Consider the following 21,106-nt stretch of genomic DNA (forward strand, 5'->3'; position numbering starts at 1 on the left):
CCTAAATATTTCAAGACTTTACAATTGTAGTTTTGATATGATCATTCAATCAGATACAGTTATATAGAAATGGGATCGTCCAAATTTCAAAGCAGCAGTTAAATAAGAAGAAATTGATTCACTTCTACCCTATTTAGAGATTTTCAACGACCGAAAACAGTCAAAAGCAAGTTAAGCAAACCTATTCCAACGTTACATACACATGCACTTTCTGCAGACAGCCTTATATTTTCCTGGACACACTACTGTCTACAACTCTCGATAATCAGAATTACTGTAAGGAGAGAAAAGCTCGCAAAACCAATTCTTCTTTCTCATTGGATTCCGTCCCATGTCTCTGCAAAGGGTATCGTTGTCCCATATCTGAAAACTGTCCAGACAGATTTTCGAATACAAGGGTGTAAATTTCTTCATATGCTTGGAATGGCTATCGATATCTGCCTCCATTTCCCTGATACTTGGAAGGACAAATTTTCCCGACAGAAAATGGGCTAGCCACTGAGTACGTATTTCAGTGGAATGCAGATTTGATAAACATTCCGGATAGCCAAGAATTGCCATACAAGGAATGCGTGGATGGATGAGCCCCCTGTTTATTCTCAGTAGAAAAGTGACTTAGGCGTTAGGGGTCAGACCTTCATCAGTCACCAACTTTTTCACCTCAATTGAAGCACTTGAATTAACAATAACAATAAACAGGAAAACATTAAAGAATCCAGAGCTGTAGTGAATAACTAACCTGTATAGAGGAACTACAGCTGATTTCTCGAGAGGTTCTGCAAAAATCTTTGGAAGTAGGCTCTTAAGTTTTTTTTCACTGTCATAACCAGTAGCGAACAGCACAAGATCAGCTTCCACCACTGTTTGATCATCTAATACAATCCCCTTACTGCAAAAACCCCAGTTGGTAGATTTTCGAAAGTGTATGCAACCTTCCTCTGCTTTTGAAAACAAACCATCTGGAAGCGATGAAATTTGACAAGAAGTTAACTCCTGAAGAAAGCTGTGATGTGGAACAAGGCCGTACTTTCTCAAAGGAAGTTTCCAAATAAGGTAGAGCTCCACAAACTTGAACATTGCCCATCTCTGCAGAAAAAGGGAGACAAACAATGAACTGCTACACTTCTATAACGTTATCTTTACTCTACTACTTGTATTGTGAATTTTAATTATGTCTATGCAAATTTATGTATGGAATTTTTGGTGTTGTGTAGAAGTAAGTGAAAAACTTCAGACATATTACCAGTGCTTTAAGAAAATCCAGAAGTTTTGGAAACAACTTCTACAAATTACTCCTAATATTATCCGAGATTTATGCTTTGAAAATTCCAATGAAATAGAGAAAAGAATACCATCGGTGCAAATAGGCGCGATATAAGGCTGTACAGAAACCCTTGACCGGGTTTTTCAAGTAACAACTGGGCAAAACGTGTACCGTAAAAAAATGATAGGGGCACTCCCCAAACGCTGTAGGAAGGAATTGTCCAGTGCGCTGCTCTGAACACCAGCGTACAGGGATGGCCACCTTCTCCCCACCAAATGTTAAAGAGAGCTCATCAGTAACCCTAGTATACTTAATGAATCAAAAAACATTTATGGTGTAAGGTCTATATTATCTAACAATATATACCTTGATTTGCCTCAGCGCATTCCACCGCTAAATCCATTGCTGACTTCCTAATACCGATAACTACAATTTTTTTCCTTTTGATAAGCTCAGCGGCACTCTTTTCATCCAAGGCTGAGTAGTCCAATGTATGCAAAACTTTTCCTTGAAATACTTCTGGCCCTTTACCGGGAGGAAGTGATGGGATCTTGGGCACATCCCCATATCTACCAATGCATATTATTAAGAATTCAAAATGATGCCACTGCATGAACCAAGGGAAACCAAAACAATTCAATATATTCCTCGATGGCAGGGAAATTTTCGTGGCACCAAGTGAATCTAGCTATTCTTTCAAATTAGAAGATGGTGGTATAATCATTAACGCATTGAAAACATTTTATATAGATATCAAATCTAAATTATAATCTTAAAAATTCTAACAACTTTAAAATTAATTTAAAAAACCAAAATTTAAAACATTTAAACTGAATTTATATTTAAATTAAACTGCAAGTGGGTTTTTTTTGATGGGGTGTACTTACAATCAAAAGATGCCGGGCATATAGGAAATATAGATGTGGGCATATATTATATTGGAGTCTGGTAAGTTTTATCACTTTTAGTGGGAAGGAGGAAGTGGCACCAGGCAGAAATCATAGCATTATGGGGGACACTACTATGTGCAAAATGGTTGGGTATTGAGACCATAAAAATATTAGGCGACTCAAAATGTGTCATTGAATGGGTACAGGGATACATTCAATTCAATCAGGATTCTAGAACAGACCTTTCCACAAATTACATATAGGTATGTGTACCCACCCTTGGACAGATTACATATAAGCATGTGTACCCGAAAAAGAATGGGGTTGCACACATGTTATCAAAAAGGGGCATTGCATCATAAACATGTTTCATTCACTTTCATTCTTTCCAGCAGGGTGCAGTAATAAATGAAGGAACTATTGAGATCTTGTAAGAAAGCAATTATGTATAAGTGGAGGACAGAGACACTTCAGAAATAGAAATGTGCTAATAGATTTTCAAAATAGAATCATAAGGGATAATGGAGATATGATAGGTAAATAAGATTTTGCACTAAATTTTTATTTGGTAAAATGACAAATAAATTTCAAAAAAAATTGTGAAAAATATAGTAGAGTTTAGGCTTCTGTAATCTATATCAAGTTTACAAAAGATTTTTCGGCGAAGATCACATGAAACACCATTTGTCGATGAAACACCATTTGTTTCGAACCAACTAGTGTGGTACATCGTCATGACAAGTTGTCCTGACGATGAACCACTTGTCCTGATGATGTACCACGCTGGATGTACCACACTGGTTGGTTCCAAAAGCGTCGACAAATAGTGTTTCATGTGATCTTCGCTGAAAAATCTTTTGTAAATGTGAAAAATATATATCAAGAACAAGCTATTATAATCACCTTTATTAATGAAAAATAATATTTTTTTGATAGGAAGAAATTTAAAAAATCAACTAAACTTAAACGTAATATGAAAAAGTATTCAGGTTGTACTCGCCCATTTATCCAATTTGTTATACACGATATTCTTAATAATAATAAATTGCTATATTTATTTTACTATTGCCTTCATAGTTAAGATATTTGGTTGAAGTGATTAATTAACGGGTACCATGCATAAAAGGAAACAACCATATTGTATCCTCTATCTGTCTCTACCTCTGTGGATTCTCCATTGCTTTTCTGCACACCCACTTCCCAAACTGCATTATTGGCATATGGACCTCCGTTCTTACCCCATAACCCAGCATGTTCCAGACTGTTTTCACAATATTCTTGGCCAATATATCGAATCTCCACCACTTTGGAATTGAAGTGAATGTAATCAAGCAATCCAAAATGCATGGCATAGCTCTGGAAGTAGTCCAACACCTCAGAGTGCGTTGGGAATTGGTTAGTTACATGGCTTGGCCATGGAAAATCAGTAAATTCGAATGCAGGGCGACTAGTCTGTAGCTTTGTTGAAGAAAATGTTTCTCTCCACAGGCCGCCAATTCCTTGTTTTGCTTCAAACACCGTGGGCTTCAGATTTCGACTCAGTAAATATTTGGTTGCAAGGAGACCACTCATTCCTGCTCCTATGATACACACCCTTCTATTCCCAAATCCATTGTCAGTATTACCTTCCATCACCAAATTCTTACTGCAGTTAGCCACCGATTTGTTTAGCCAATATTAGCACTTAACAAATGGCAGTCAGCCTGTTCGCTCTTTTCCTATCTCTGTATATATAGCAATTTAACGGAACAGATTACCAAGCCTGGCAGCTGCACTCGGCGTACGTTCGAGAAATCACAGAATTCCGACTCTGGACGTTAACATTGTATGGCATCCACGTTAACTTGCCGCATCCAAATTTTCAGTCTCAAATGTTCCTTTAAATTGTATGAACAATTGTACACAAGAATTGTAAAGTAAATTCGTCACCTTGAAACAGACAGAATCAATAATTCAATAGTCAAAAAGAAAACTTCTTAATTTCACATAACTCAATGCACAGCAGCAGTCAATTCCTACCAAATTTTCAGGTGGCCCAAGCAATCATGATTTTGTTCAATTTTCAAAACTTCTATGTGTATTCTCTTTCAAATTGTATTCTAGATTGAAATGACTACTCCAAATAGTAGTTTAGGAGGAAAGCTCTACCGTGCAGGCCTGCTGCACTTCTCTAAAAAAAGGTATTCTAGATTTGTAACCTTTCACGTCTGGTTGCATGGTTGCAAAGGCTAATTATTATCTGTCATTTTTTTTCAGAAATTTGAAATAAAATTATGATACTTTATTATTTGAGAATAAGCTTATTAATTAGTGAAATCTTGATTTTTGTTGTTTAAAATGGATTTTTGACTGTGGATATTCTCAAAAACTTTTAGACAACTTGGATTGTAAAAAGTTCATAACTCAAACTTGTGATTTTCTTACAAGATTTTGTAAAAATTGGATGGAAAAATACATCTGAAAAACCTCCACAATGTTACCCAATAGACTATGAATTTTTGTTTATTTGAAATACATAAAAGTATAAATAAATTTAAAGTTTTAAAATGCTATTTATATATTTTTATAATAGGATTTTCAAAATTTTGGAATAAGGTTTCTAACTTTCTTTATTTTTTGAATAAAGCTTTTAGAATTTTAATTTAATTATCAATAATTATTAAATGAATGGTAGGGGTTTAATTTTGGTTTTATGGGGATGTGCTATTGATAAGTCATACTATTGTAATAATTAATTAATAAATGAATTGTGAATTGTGGTTTTATGGGAATGTGGTATTGATAAGTCATATTGTTGTAATAAAGAATATTTACAAATTAAGTGGTTTTATGGGGATGTGGTATTGATAAGCCATATTATTGTAATAAAGAATATTTACAAATTAATAAATAAGTTGTGAATTGTGATTTTATGTGGGTGTGGTATTGATAAGCCATATTATTGTAATAAAGAATACTGTGTGAAATATATATATATTAAATTTTTTCCAATCATTCTCACAAATAAAAAAAATAGATATAAAATATAAATTTGAAAATAAAATTGGCATTTTTACTATAATAAATTTGAAAAAAAAATACATAAAATTGACACTTTTACTGATGATGATGGTGGTGGTTAAGTCCGCTGAGACCAAACATTGGTCTATCGGACCTAAAGAAACAAATTATTTATTTTGATTTAAGATTTTATTCCTATGCTCAAAAAGCTTGGAGAGAAGCCTCCCGAGGTCACTATAATTTTGACATTGTAAAAGGCTAGGAAGGTCATTATTGTAACAAAGATTGTGAAATTGGGATCTAATGTGGTTGTACGCGGGGCACTCTAAGAGGAAGTGGTTTTCATCCTCGATGTTCATATTCTCACATATATGGCAGATCCTTTCCATCCATGGCTTTTTAGGAACTGCCTAACCACCTGTTTCACTATGGAGCTCATGAGAATTCGTTCTAATCTTTGCTATATTAATTTTCTTCTTTGAGCTAGTTAAAATAGAGAGATACTTTTGATCTTCTAGGGTGGGGTTGATGACTTTCTTCTAATAACTTAATTTTCTTTTAGTCGCTAAATCTTTCTCACACCACATTTTTTCTTTGAACTTAGAAGTAACAATATCTTTAATGTTATTTATGTTTTGCAATGTACCATCATAATCATTATAATCCATACTGCTCTTTTATTACAATGTACCATCAAATCTTACAAATCTGACTCTTTTATTACAAAGTAACATCAAATCTTACTCTTAAATCTTAAGAATCTTGATTTATGAACTTTTTAAATAAAATAATCCAAATTGGTTCAATCATTTTCCTGGATAAACCTTATCTATATTATATATTTTCACAATTTAATTTTAAATCACAATTCAATTTGGCGTAGTCTTTAACGCGACTTTTTGAAAGCCTTTCCGGCGATTTTTTCCGGTGAAAATCCGGCAGTAATTTATTGAAATCTAAGTTTGATAACTAGTTTCTGCACAATGAAAGCGTCCCAGGGGTTTTTCAGGGTGCTGAATCCGAATATGCAGTTAAAAACCCATTTTAACTGCAACAAATCATGATTTCATCTCAATTTCTTCCGCCGGATTCCGTCACCGGAATCTCAAAAAGTCGCATTATAGACAACTCCATTCAATTTTAAATCATGACGCAATTTTAAATCATGATGCAATATCAAAAATAAAATTTAGCTCAACACTACAATAAATGAGATTTTTTCTTTTGTCTCATAATTATAAATAAGATTTTCTCTTTTGCCTCACAATTTTAATCAGAACTTAGAGAAAAATAAAAATCCATTTACACTGAGCAAGACTTTGTGTAACTAATTTTTTTATTTTATTTTTTATATTAGAGATTTTATTACATATGAATTCTTTGCCACCCCATTGTACATATGATACTTCATATCAATTTGATTTTTCGAAGATAGAGATTCTACCCTAGATTACTTATTTTCTCTTATTCTACAATAATTAGCTTTTTTTTAAGTATATATATATATATATATATATATATATATATATATATATATATATATATATATATATATATATATATATATATATATAATTTGATGATGCAGCAGCATCTTACTCTTGAAATTGGAAAAAAACAAATGTAATGTGGAAGAAATTCGATTCCTTTATTTTATTAGTAAATTGGTTTTGTTTTAGTTTAAAGAGTAGAAAGTTTTGATAGGAATGATGTTAGGAAAAAATAATAAATCTTATCCGCTTTTGTGGATAGAGATGGAGGTAGTTTTTTTATTAAGTTCAGAAAATAGATTAGATTTGTAAAAGAAAAAATTTAAAGAAAGATAAGACTTTTTGAAGAAAAACAAGGAGCTTGGATTCCTTTTTGGAAAATCCCAACTCATCCAAATTTTAGTAATTTTAGTAATGATAGAAGAAGAATTAGATATATGATTATTATGAAAGTATGTATTCAGTTTTTGCAATTCAGAAGAAAAAATAAAAATATATGTTAGAAATTTGTTGGAGATTCTCTAAATGGGAAATGTAATTTGAAAGTGTAAATGAGTTAATGTTGCTTGCAAACTACAACCATTAATCTTGTTGCAGGCCAAGCATCAAGTTTGGTATCAGAGCTACAACACATAAAAAAAAAAGTGTGAAATGGCATTTCACACTCAATGGGGAAGATGAGGTCAAAGGGGAAGCCAAATTTGATGTTGGAGATAGGGAGGACATGAGACGTGTCCAAGAAAGGCTAGAAGCCTTAGAGATGAACAAGCAAAGAGATCTAGAGACTGGAGACATTAGCGAATCTAAGGAAGATTCTCTAGCAAAAGATGAAGAACATGTCGAAGAGCCTACAGAAATTAAATTGATGAGGTCAATGATTGGGGCTATTTTGAGGCCTAAAACGGAGATACCTACCTACAGTGGTAGCTTGGAACCAGAAGAATTAATAGATTGGATCAATGCTTTAGATAAACATTTTGAGTATGAGGAGGTAGTTGAAGACAAACAGGTGAAGTTTGTTGTTACTAGATTGAAATGACACATCTAGCTCTTTGGTGGGATGGAGTCCAAGAAGAAAGGAGAAGAAATAACAAAGCCAAGTTCAAAAGTTGGAGAAAAATGGTGGCAAAGCCAAAAGGTAAATTTTTTCCCAAAGATTACCAGTTGTATTTATTCAAGAAAATGAAAAATTTGAAACAAAGGTCATTGACTGTTAAAGAGTATACTGAAGAATTTTACAAGGTGAATATTAGAGCAGGATACATCGAAGAAACACCTAAAAAGGTTTCCAGATATATCAATGGGCTACGGTTCGAGATTCAATATGAGTTTAGCCTATTTTCACCCAGAATTGTAGAATATGCTTACCAATTCGCCTTGAAAGAAGAGGAAATATTAGCTAGAAAGAAGAGCCAAAGGAATAGAGGGAGGAGTCTTGTAAGGGGAAGAGGACAAACCAGCTACCAGGAGAAAACTCAGTCTCCAAAGGAAGGCGAAGGTAGTTCAAGCAATCAACCATCAAGAGGAGGTGAATCAAGAGGAAGAAGGCCTTTCTCAAGAGGATGTGGTTGAGGTAGAGGCTACCAAGTTCAATGTTACAAATGTGGGAAATTGGGACATATGTCATGGGATTGTCCAGAAAATAATCCTACAAGCCAAAGAGGAGAAAATATAGAAGCACAAGAAGAAAATGTAGTTGCAGTTATCCATGAAGAAACACTAGAGGTAGGAGAATCATTATTGATGAATAGAATATTGATTAAGTCTGAAAAAGAAGTTAAGGAACCAGCACAAAGAAAAATCTTATTTAGAACCACATGCAAATCAGGAGGCAAGTGTTGCAAAGTGGTGATTGACAGTGGTAGCACAGATAACTTGGTCTCCACAGAAATGGTAGATAAGTTGGGGCTGCAGAGAATAGCACATCCCACACCTTACAAGGTGTCTTGGCTACAAAAAGGCCATCATATATTGGTGAATGAGCAGTGTAAAGTGGAGTTCTAGATTGGTAATTACAAGGATGAGGTATTATGTGATATAATTCCAATGGATGTGTGCCATGTGTTGTTGGGAAGGCCATGGCAGTATGACAAGAAATCCATTCATGATGGCAGGCAGAACACCTACACTCTTGAGAAAAATGGCCAAAAGCATCTACTAGTACCTTTAGAAGATAAGGATCTGAAAGAGGAAGTTGGTCCTAATGTGCTACTTATGGACAGGAAGGAACTGCTGCAAGAGCTCAAAAAGAAAGAAGAAATTCATTTTGCTTTGATTGGTAAGCCCAAGGTAATTCTTACTAGCACAAGTTTAAATGATTTGCCTGAAGAAGTCAAGGTTATGTTGGATGAGTTTGCAGATATAATTGTTGATGAGTTGTCAAGTAAGTTGCCTCCTTTTCGAAGCATTAGTCATCATATAGATCTAATTCCAGGGGCAAGTCTTCCGAATAAAGAAACATACTGCATGACTCCATAAGAAAATGAAGAGATAAAGAAATAGGTGCAAGAGTTGTTGGACAAAGGATTAATAAAGGAGAGCTTAATTCCATGTGTTGTTCCCACTGTGCTCAGCCCAAAGAAAGATGGTGGATGGAGAATGTGTATTGATTCAAGGGTCATCAATAAAATTACAATTAGGTATAGATTTCCACTTCCCCGCATTGAAGATTTGATTGATTGTTTGAGTGGTGCTAAGTATTTTTCTAAAATTGATCTCAAGAGTGGCTATCACCAGATTAGAATTAGAGAGGGGGATGAATGGAAAACAACTTTCAAAACAAATAATGGGTTGTATGAGTGGTTGGTAATGCCTTTTGGCCTTACCAATGCACCTAGCACGTTTATGAGATTAATGAATGAAGTCTTGAAAGAATTTATAGGTAAATTTGTTATTGTTTATTTGGATGACATTTTAGTGTATATCCAAACAAAAGAAGAGCATCTCAAGCATCTCAAATTAGTTTTGAGCACCTTGCAGCAAGAGAAGTTGTTGATAAATTTAAAGAAATGTAGCTTCATGAAGAATGAGTTGGTATACATGGGATTTGTGATTTCGGAAGAAGGATTGAAGATGGATCTAGATAAAGTGAAGGAAATCATTAACTGGCCTATTCCAAGGAATGTGTTTGAGGTAAGAAGCTTTCATGGTCTTGCAAGTTTCTATCAAAAGTTTATAAAGAATTTTAGTAGTTTGTGTGCACCCATTGTTGACACAATCAAGGAGAATAAGCAGTCATTTAAATGGATTGTAGCAGCTGATAGAAATTTTAAAATACTGAAGCAAAGGATAATTGAACAACATGTATTAGTCTTACCATATTTTAACAAATGTTTTCAAGTTGAGACAGATGCAAGTGGAGTTGCTATTGGAGTTGTCCTAAGTCAAGAAGGAAGGGAAATTGAATATTTAGTGAAAAATAAAATAAATCAAGACAAAATTATTCCTCTAATGATAAAGAGTTCTATGTTATAGTTAAATATTTAAAAAAATGGAGGCATTATCTTCTGTCCAAAGAATTTGTTCTTTATACTATTAACCATGCTCTACAATTTATCAACAGTCAAGCCAAATTGAATCAGAGGCATGCTAAATGGGTGGATTTCTTGCAAAATTTCACATTTGTCATCAAACATACAAGTGGTAAATCAAATAAGGTTGTTGATGCATTAAGTAGAATAAATTTGATTTTGCATGAGTTTCAAATCAGCACTTTAGGATTTGATGAAATGAAGGAGATGTATAAGGAAGATGTTGATTTTAAAGATGCATATGTTGCTTGTAAAAATCCAATTAGTGGTCATATAAATCCATGGTTGAATTTTATGTTGTAGGAAGGATTGTTATTTAAAGATAAAAGATTGTGCATACCCAAATGTTCTATGAGAGAAAATCTTATCAGGGAAAAGCATAACGGAGGATTATCAAGACATTTTGGGCAAGATAAAATTTTGGTCAATTGAATGATTTTTATTTTTGGCCAGGCATGCAAGATGATGTGAAAAGGTTTGTTGCAAAATGTAGGATATGCCAGCATGTGAAGGGAAGAAGTCAAAATACAGGTTTATATCAACCATTACTAATTCCTACTAGGCCATGGGATTCAGTGAGCATGGACTTTATATTGGGATTGCCAAGGACTCAAAGAGGTAATGACTCTATCTATGTTGTGGTTGATAGATTCTCTAAAATGGCACATTTTATACCTTGTAGAAAAACTAGTGATGCCACCAATGTTGCCAATTTGTTCTTTAAAGAGGTGGTAAGGTTGCATGGATTTCCTAGAAGCATTGTATCTCATAAAGACACAAAGTTTGTCGGTCATTCTTGGAGAACACTATGGAAGAAGTTGGGTACTAACCTTAATTTCAGCTCATCCTATCACCCACAAACTAATGGGAAAACAAAAGTTGTGAATAGGAGCTTGGGAAACATCCTAAGAAGCTTGGTAAGTGAAACTCCCAAAAAATGGGATCAAGTTCTTGCTCAGGCTGAATTTGCATACAATGATACACCCAACAGAAGTACAGGTATGATTCCCTTCCAGATCTTGTATGGAATGCATCCAAGGGGAGTATATGAATTGAGGAATTTGGGAAAACAAGATATAAGAAGTGCAGAAGGTGAAGAATTTGCAGTGAGCATGCAAGAATTGCAAGAAAGAGTTAAGCAACAACTACAGGAAAGCAACAACAAATACAAACAAAGGGTTGATTCGAAAAGAAGGCATCAAAACTTTGAGATTGGTGATTTAGTGATGGTACATTTGAGGAAAGAAAGATTTCCTAAAGGAACTTACAACAAGCTAAAACTCAAGAAGATCGGACCTTGTAAAATTTTAAGAAAAATTTCCTCAAATGCTTATGAAGTGGAGCTTCCAAGCAATGTTGGTATTTCCCCAATTTTTAATGTTTCTGATTTGTATTCCTTTCAGGGAACAGGAAAAGTTTATGATGATGAGTTTTCCACTAAAGTAGATGAGATTGTTGAATGGAAGCAACAGCTGCCCAAAGCAACTCTAAAAGAAATTGAAGATTTATTAGATCGAAAAGTGGTGAAGAAACCTAGAGGAAAATAGTACTTTCAATATTTGGTGACGTGGAGAAATTAGTCATTGGAGGATACTACTTGGATGGTTGTTGGAGAGAGGTTCAAGCATTGCACAAATGTTCAAGAGATCGTGGATAATTTCTTTCCCCAAGAGTCAGAAGCAAGGAGCATCTTACTCTTGAAATTGGAAAAAAACAAATGAAATGTGGAAGGAATTTGATTCCTTTATTCTATTAGTAAATTAACTTTGTTTTAGTTTAAAGATTAGAAAGTTTGATGTTAGAAAAAAAAATAAGAAATCTTATTCGCTTTTGTGGATAGAGATGGAAGTAGTTTTTTTATTAAGTTTAGAAAATAGATTAGATTTGTAAAAGAAAGAAAAAATCTCAAGAAAGTTAAGACTTTTTGGAGAAAAACGGGGAGGTTGGATTCCTTTTTGGAAAATTCCAAGTCATCCAAATTTTAGTAATTTTAGTAACAATAGAAGAAGAATTAGATATATGATTATATACGGAAGCATGTATTCAGTTTTTGCAATTTTGAAGAAAAAATAGAAATATTTGTTAGAAATTTGTTGGAGATTCTGTGAATGAGAAATGTAATTTGAAAATGTAAATGAGTTAATGTTGCTTGCAGACTCCAGCCATTAATCGTGTTTCATGTGTAATTTGAAAATGTAAATGAGTTAATGTTGCTTGCAGACTCCGGCCATTAATCGTGTTGCATGTGTAATTTGAAAATGTAAATGAGTTAATGTTGCTTGTAGACTCTGGCCATTAATCATGTTGCATGTCAAGATCTAGAATCATTTGATATGAAATACTAGATATTGTAATTTATTCCCCTTATTTGATCCTATAAGTTAAAAATGGAATAAAATGTGTACAAACATATTTCAATAAACTCTTAACATTTGTCACAAACCATGATATTGGGGCTAATGTTTCAACCAAAATTATCTATTCACTTATCTCTTTTTTGCTCAGAAGTTATCTAAATTACTTCTCTTTTAAATGTAGTCCATTATTACATTTATAAATTTGTTTAGATATTCCATAATTATTATATTTATAAATTTATTCAAACATTCAATAATTGTTATCTGTTTATCAATTATTTTTACATTAAAAACAAGTAAACAGCCCGCTGCATATTAAACTTCTTTAAATAAAACTTGAAATAAAAAAAATTGTGGCTGAGGTTCCAAAAGTTTCAATCTAGGTGTGTCGTGGACGTAATTCTCGACATTGCCGTACATGAAAAGCACTCTGTTTTGAAATGGTGTAAAAGTTTAGTTTTCTGCACGTGAGACTTTTGTGCTGATGTCTAGCTGAAAATAATTCAATTTGGACTATTGTTCTTCAATTTAATTTCTCTTAGGAGAGGCTGAAAACTTATTAAAAAGATTTTATTCCCAACAGTATTCAATGTTACTTTAAAAAATTATAGTTATAAAATTCTAATTGATTGGTACACTAATTTATTCCAAATTTGTGATAATAATAGTTGTTTTTCCCAATAGTATATAGCGTTAGGAGGTTTGAAGTTAATTTTTTTCCAAATAGTATATAAGGTTAAAGAGATTTGAAGTTCAAATATGTTTTGCATGAGTTAATGGAGAAGTTATTTAATAATCAAAGTTCTATGCTTTGAATAGTGTGTGTTTTTTAATAAATTTGTTCTTTTATTTCTATTTTTGTATATGTGACTATAATTATTGTGAGTTGGAACAAATTAGGTAAATAATTTAAGTATTAAATTATTGTTTTTAAAATAATAAAAAATAGAATGTTGGTTTGAAGGAAGGGGCATATGGATCAAAGATTAAGGGAGAGTAGAGAAGTGGGAGAGTGGAGAACTGGAGGACGACACTTTCACTTTTGAAGATGGAGGAGGTGGCATAATAGATTGAACCACTACTTAACAAAAAGAAAATACGTGATTGGATGGGGAAAAGTGCCCACATTTTCGTATTCTGCAACGTGATGGAAGGGAGGAGCTCTAAATTCTTGTAGACACATAAGGAGATGCAAGAAAAGCATAGAGAACATAGCAAAAAGGAAAACAAAAAGAGGAATGCTAGAAAAGAAGGATGAGACTAGAGAAAGAGAATTTTTTTGGATGCTAAGCATGGAGCACATCAAGCAATGTTGGAGTTGTGACTGAGCCCTATGCACTAAAATTGGGGTGTTATCCCCTATATTGATGTCTTGAGGTTGTTGGAGTGCGTGTGTCCAAACCTGATCGTTTACTAGAGTCTTAATGGATGGCCAAATCATTGTGGAATTGGTTGTATAGTTGTTAACCACCTGGAAAGGGAAATTTGAGTCATTATAGTGCTTGTTGGAGAGAGTTAATAACCACATGGACAGTGAACTGCAGACCCTTATGGTGCTTGCTATGAAAAGACAATTGATAGATCCCTTGGCTAATGAATTCAACCTTCTGCACTGAGAAATACCCCATATGGACATTGGGTGGAGTCCTATAATTGCACTCAAAGAAGTAAGTGAGCCATATGATGTTTATTTCCAAAGGGCAGTTGAGAAACCACTTGGACAATGGACTCCATCTCTTAAGTGTCTACCAAGCTTGGTGTGAATTTTCCTTTAAGTAAGCATCCCCTCAGACTTTGAATTGACTGAGGCGGTGGTTAGTTGTAAGAATGTTTCAATGCAGCTAGCCTATGGTTGGGTGGGGAGTTGAAGTCCCTCCTTTAGTTGCAAGTCATTGTTATACACTCAGATAATTCAAATGCATTGATATATTGAGTTATGAACTGTGATGTTCCATGAATTACATATGTCTGAATCAACTCTTCTATATTCTTGAATGTTAATAAATGCCTGAATGGTGAAGATCACAACTATGCTCATGATTGATGAGTTATATTATATGTTACGGATTTAACGAATGTATCTACGTTGTCTAATAACTTGTTTATGGCTAATACAATAAACTATGTATTTATGCTCATTCATTTCATTGTTATGGTGAGAAATGTAATGAGTCTAGTTGCTCAAAGGACTTATGTCATTTATTAGAGGGGTTGCATTCTCTCTTGTATTGATATCATATCTTGTATGCTACTACTAATGATTAATAGATACATGTTAATGAACATATTTAACCAACTTGTAAGAGGTTGCAAGGTTGGACTGATTGAGGATAATATCCCAGTGTGTTTTTGTTGAAAAACTGTGAAGTTTAGTGTTGGGGCTCCACCCCCTTCTTATTTCTGAGACCTCATAATGGGTGTCATTGGTACTAGTTCCATTTATTGGAATCAAGTAGAAATTGAGGTTCAGGATTTCAACCTTCGTTCCATAGAAACTTGGAAATTTGCAATTTATTTTGTCACATTTTTGCTTGAAAAAAATTCCCCTCTTCCATTTTCCTTCACACATTGTTGAAATCTAGGAATTTGGGATTGGCAGGGCCAATACTTTTGTGAAGGCATTAATTACTCTAGGGCTAGATTTCTCTCAAGCATATTTGTATTTATGGATCCTGGAATCGGGGGCTGGCAACAACCAACACTTTTGTGAAGGCTCGGATTACTTTGAGGCCATATTTATCTCAAGCATATTTGTATCAGTGGATTCAAGAATCTAAGGTTGAACACACTTTCATGAAGGCCCAGATTACTCAAAGGTTGGATTTCTCTCAAATTTATTTGTGTCTAGGGATTCAGTAATATGAAGGTAGCAAAGGGTGCACACCTTTTGACAGCCTAGATACAACTAAAGATATATCTCGATCTCAGTGTTAGAGGGTTGGCTCACTTTCAAAAAAAAAAGTGGAAAAACCTTTATGTAGGATATATGAGAGTCTCGAGATTTGAGGGTGGTGATTGATTGCACAAATGTGCAAGCTTAGATCTAGCTAAGGCCATATACACTTGTCGTGTAGTAGAGGTTTTTGTGGACCCCACCCTATGTTGGTGTTGAAGAGCCATGGGAGCAACGCAAGGGACACATGGATGCCACATGGTATTATAATAGTAACATGGCTTGGTGACATGGCTTAGTGATGTGGCATGGTAATGTGGCTTGGGGTCGTGGCATGGTGACATGGCTTGGGGTCGTGGCATGGTGACATGGCTTGGGGTCATGGCACGGTGATGTGGCTTGAAGTGGGCCACCTAGATTTTCAAAGGAACAAAACAGAGAGCGGCCTGGAGATCGTCAATCAAGATCTATTAAGGAGGCCCCGTTGTGTTCAAACTTTAACAAACATTGGGGGGGTGGACATTGTTGATATTAGAACTAAACCATCCTCATCTAATCAACTATTGAAATTCATTAAGGGGGGAGGGGCCTCCCCAAATTTGAAACCACCATTGGGGGGTTGTCCATGTTACTAGTGGTTTTGATCAAGGCTATGATAGAGTTTAACTTACGTGGATGAAAGGAAGGTAGTGGAACCATGGAAAAACCCAACATTCTAGAACTATACCATTGGCCCAAAATGTTATGTGTGAGAAGAAAACCCCAATACCAAGACCTTGAGATGACATCGGCTAGTGGGCTTCACCTCGAGCACATTATATGATGAATGGAAATGTGGTCTCATTGCATGGTAACCAAAAAAACCATCCACATGCATGCCACATGGCATGCTTGTGATGACATGGCCTCTATTAATAGGCCAAAACTTCTAATAGGCATAAGTTCTAATATGGAACTCAGACTAAGATAAATTTCATATCATTGGAAAGCTCTTGACAAGCTGGTCGTAATGGTGATTTATTGATTAATTTCCCTATAATTATAAAACATGAAGGTTTTTCTAACCCCATCTCCATAACATGACTTGGGGATTGGGTTAAACAGGTAACACCTTCCTTAGCCTGAGAATATTTAAGGGGGTGTAAGGGAGGTTGTTATAGAGTGATATATGAGTGAAAGTTTAACAATGGACCCAACATGGCTCACACAAAAATGAAAAATTTAATATGACAATTTAATCATTTTATATGTTGAATTTTGATTTATAGTTGATATGGTTGCTAACCTTGATAGAATGTTGATATGTATTTTTGATCTAGCAGGTATAACTGACATGCGTTTTAATTTCATGAATAATTTCAGGTCAACATGCTTAGTATTGATAGACCAAGGTGATAAATTACTAGATACATACCAACTTTGAACTAACAATTGTGTGTGTATGACAACACATACAGAGACACAAATTCCACCAAGAAATAGAGGAATGAGTAATAGAATAGTGCAATATAACATGAACAAAGCCCATCATAATCAGAAAGAGAAACCAGTTGGGAAAAGGTCAGAGAAAAATTCCCCTTATTTGATGGATACTGTTATCACTTAGAACTAAAATTGATATATGTAACTTTTCATCCTAGCCCGATGACAAAGGTCAGTGCTAGTTTATTTTTGTTTTAATTTTCTTCCCTTAGAATCTGAAGTTTTGAAGAGTTTTTGAGTCAAGTTATTCTCAGCTCCCATTGGTTCCCCTCCATCTACCATTGTTTTATAGACACCTATTATCTTATGTCAGTCACCGTGCCTTTTTGTAATTTCGCAGCGCAATCCTGATTAGGCAATTTCGCAGCGCATCATTCAAATTTAAAACTGACAGCGCTGCGAAATCATGGATTCGTACATTTCGCAGCGAATCTTTCCCGAAATGTCAAATCCGTTAGGTGAGTCATAGGCCGTGTCTTCTCATGTCACCTCATGTACCCCTCTTATCACATTTCACCACTCATTGCCACTATCACCACCACTAGATCTGTTGATACGCATGAATCATCATATCCAAGAAAGACCACCGTGCATAAAACTTAATGATGGTCGTAAGTCTTGCATGAAATGACAAATCTGCAAGATTACAACTTGAAAGATTTTAAACGGCAAAATTTAAAATTCAACTACAAAGATAATCAAGCGAGGCTGAATTCAAATAGAAGCTGAATCACAATTTCAACCGGAGCTGGTAGTCATTGTTTGTGAAGATTTGGAAGAATCAATGGAGAAAAAGGAGCACAGATCCGGCAAATGTCTAAGGACTGAGCCTGAAGGCTTAGATATAACGTTGAGAAACAAAGAGGTGGAGAAAGCATTTAAAAAGGCCGGGTGCTGGAATTTTTGCAAAAAGTTACAAGGAGGGCACGCACAGGTAACTAAAGAATTTGTACTTAACTTCACAGGCTTGAATTCAAAAGTAGCCATGATAGAATTGCAGGTTTCGCCAGAAGTGATATCTACTGTGACAGAGATCCCACGAGGACAAGAGCAATGGTTTAAAAATTTCAAGTTTGACATGAATCCTTGCAAGGAGTTTTTGAAGGATGAATTTGTAAATGAAGATTTAAGTAAGGCAGTGCCTAGGAGTTATGTCAAAGAATATTATGCTCATTTACTCACCTGCATACAAAAATATCTGACTTGTGAAGGAAGGTATAACAAGGTTTACTCTTACCATTTTAAACTCCTTTTGCATTTCACCGGGAAGGTCTCCATAGACTTACCTTTTTATCTTTTCCGTAGTTTGAGTAAGATGTGTGATAAGGTACAGCTGAGGAAAGAGGATTGTGAAACCTCTTTGTTTCATCGTGGTTTGATCAAACTACTGTTTTAGATGGGCTCCAAAAGGTAGACAGGGATTGGAATTCATTCATTTTTATGGCTGGCTTCAAAAGCCAGACTGGCCTCACTCCTCTACCTGCTAGAGATTTTACAATAGCTGAGCTCCAAACAGAAGCAAGAGCTAAAAGAGTTCCAAATTCACAAGTAAGAAAACAAGTGAAGCCACTCATCATCCAAGATCAACCTCAGCAATCAACTAAGGAAAAAGCTCATGGTAAAAAGACTGTACCTGCAACAAGCACGTCTGAAGTAGTCTCAAGGATAAGAACAAGAAGCCAGATGAATAAGGAAAAAGGTAAAGCTGTAGCAGTCAAAGAAAGTCCAGTGTCCAAGGGAAGTTTAAATGCCTTATTACAGGCTATTGACTTTAAGCAGTCTCTACTAGTTCAAATTGAGTTGATACAATCAGAACAAGAAAGCACCAAGAAAGCCAAGGCCTCAAAAAGGCTTAAATTTGATGAGCCAGCTGAAGAGTTTGTTTTTAAACCTAGAAGACCTATGACAAGGAGATTCCAACAAGTACAGGAAGCACTGTCAAGAACAGAGGAAACTCTATGGGAAGGGAATGCAACTGTAGAAGCCCAGATGAATTCAGTGGTTGATGGCCATTCACAATTTCACACCTGGACAGTACCAGCAATCAAAGAAGCCAAGTACATCAGAAGGATCAATATGCAACTGAGAGCTGGGAATAAGGTTATGAAGAAACAAATTGAAGATCTGAAGGCACAACTAAGCCAGCTTAAAGGACCTGCTAAATGAGTTTTCATTTCAAGTAAGATTCTATTTCAAAATTTTGATAAGTTTGCTTGATCTTATCTTTCTAAAGAAATCTAAATCCCTATTCGGCCTTTGGAAAGTCTAAAGAAGTTTTTGGCAATCAAGCACTCGGTTAATAAAGGTCTCAGGTTAAAAACAAGTTGTTTTAAATAACTCAGCAGTTTCGTAGCGCGCTACGAAACTGCTGAAAGTGATGATTTCAACATAAATCAAGCAGTTTTGAAGTTGAAGCGGGAAAATTTTGAAGGAAAGTTGTATACAACGAGAACACCTGAAGTTACAACAGCCAATCAGACTAGCACAAGTGGAAATAAATAGTTTGAATCAAAAAGTGGCATTTTGTCATATCATAAGGAAATTGAAGCATGTATCAGACAGCTTGAATACGTTTTCCTTTTTGTTTTTGAAACAGTGGATGACACATCATCAAATCAGGTTTCATAACAGCGGACAGCACATCAAAACGTGGCCACCGTCATATTTTGAGGGACAACAATTAAAAACCGACTTATGAAGATTCGAAGATCATACAGCCGAGAAGCAAGGATAGTCTCCTAATTTTTCTGGACAGTGAAGAAGATACAGCATCCAAGGTTAACATGGAGCATTAAACACCCATCTCAGCCAAACTGAAAGAGAACCAGATGTCATAGAAAGGAATCATCTTAATTAAAGCCATCATGCATGTAATATGGAGTTAGAATCATAGTTGATTTAGATCTCTAAAAAACTCCAGTCAACACTTTGTTGTATTTATTAAGTAGTTAGAGTTTAAGAGTTGTCAGTAATAGAAGTAGTTTTTGAATTCCCCTCATGCTGGAGGAGGAATCTCGATCAGTTAGAATAAGAGCTCTATATATAGCTGAAACAACAATGTAATCGGAATTGGAAAATTTTATGGAAAAGCTTGTATGTGGCCTATGTAAGACTCATTTTTAGTAATATATGCTTGACTTTACTTCTCAGGATTCATGAAGGATTTTTTATGTTCAGAATATGTGATGTTGTCCTTTCCTTAATTCTTACAGTGGTATGGATGTATAATCACTCAGAATTCACTGAATGTGCTCTGACTTCCTGTATACATTTATAAACTGTGTGGTCCCATATGAGTTTATGTTCTGAATGTTTAAATGCTGAATGCCCTGACTTCCATGTAGGGTTGAGTTCATTGTTATATTGAGGTGTTGTTGACTCCATAAGCCCAATGGATAGTTTTGTTTAATGTGTTTCCACCATTCATATTTTTCACAGTTTTTCTATGAGAGTTAGCCATCTTATCTTTAATCAAAATCATTAATCCATCAAGAGAGAGCCCTCTCAGGTTGAGGAGGCTAAGCCTCAGCCTAAAGTAGGTTGAAATAGTTACTTAGAGTCAACCTGACCAGCAGCCTACCAGGATCTGATTTTGAGATAACAGATACTATTAAGAGCTTGAGAGGTTAATTGAGAATTTGCAATGAAGATAATGAGAAGATCATCAGAGCACAAGAAAGGAGAGAATAGGTGAATGCATTGATTTTGTAGAGCTTATCAGATCTACAAATTCAAAAGCAACATGAGCTCAATGCCAGCTATCTAGATGGGCACAAGTCCAAGAAAATCCCACCAAAGATCTAAAAATAGGGATTGGAAACCAATAGGGAAAAAGGCATCAAGTCAAGGAAAAATGATGCAAGCCCAATTTTCAAGCTAGCTTAAAATCCCACAGTGTCCAGATCTTTTCTGACAAGGTGTTTCCTTTAATCCTTGCTGTAATCACTTTACAGGATTAAAAATATCTTTTTGGTAGTTCACAATGGGAGGATTTAAATACAAAGTGGGAGGATTTGCAAGGGTGTACAAACCTTTTCCAAAACCACTGGATTCAAGCCCATTTTTCAATATCACAGCCTCTTACAACCTCGTTTCAAACATTAACACCTTTGATCTCCTCCTTAGAACCACACTATATCTATATGCCCTTACTAGGGATGGAGCCCAGATGACCAGATCTCCTTTTAATAATGCCCTTTA

At 35.0% G+C, this 21,106-nt stretch overlaps 1 protein-coding gene across 1 annotated transcript; it reads right to left on the reverse strand.

Moving 5' to 3' along the window:
- Positions 1–249: 249 nt before the first annotated feature.
- LOC149157157 (putative flavin-containing monooxygenase 1) lies at positions 250–3,844 on the reverse strand. The gene is made up of 5 exons (XM_089445572.1): positions 3,316–3,844; positions 1,631–1,871; positions 1,353–1,525; positions 740–1,086; positions 250–589 (listed from the first exon to the last, which is right to left on the reverse strand). The coding sequence occupies exons 1-5, from the start codon at positions 3,784–3,786 to the stop codon at positions 250–252; spliced, it is 1,572 nt and encodes a 523-aa protein (XP_089301698.1). The 5' UTR covers positions 3,787–3,844.
- Between the last annotated feature and the right edge of the window lie 17,262 nt (positions 3,845–21,106).

This window comes from Pinus tabuliformis, chromosome 9, assembly GCF_031772625.1.
Source record: "Pinus tabuliformis cultivar Carrire ecotype Pingquan chromosome 9, CPIR1, whole genome shotgun sequence".
In the NCBI taxonomy this organism is placed as follows: Eukaryota; Viridiplantae; Streptophyta; class Pinopsida; order Pinales; family Pinaceae; genus Pinus; species Pinus tabuliformis.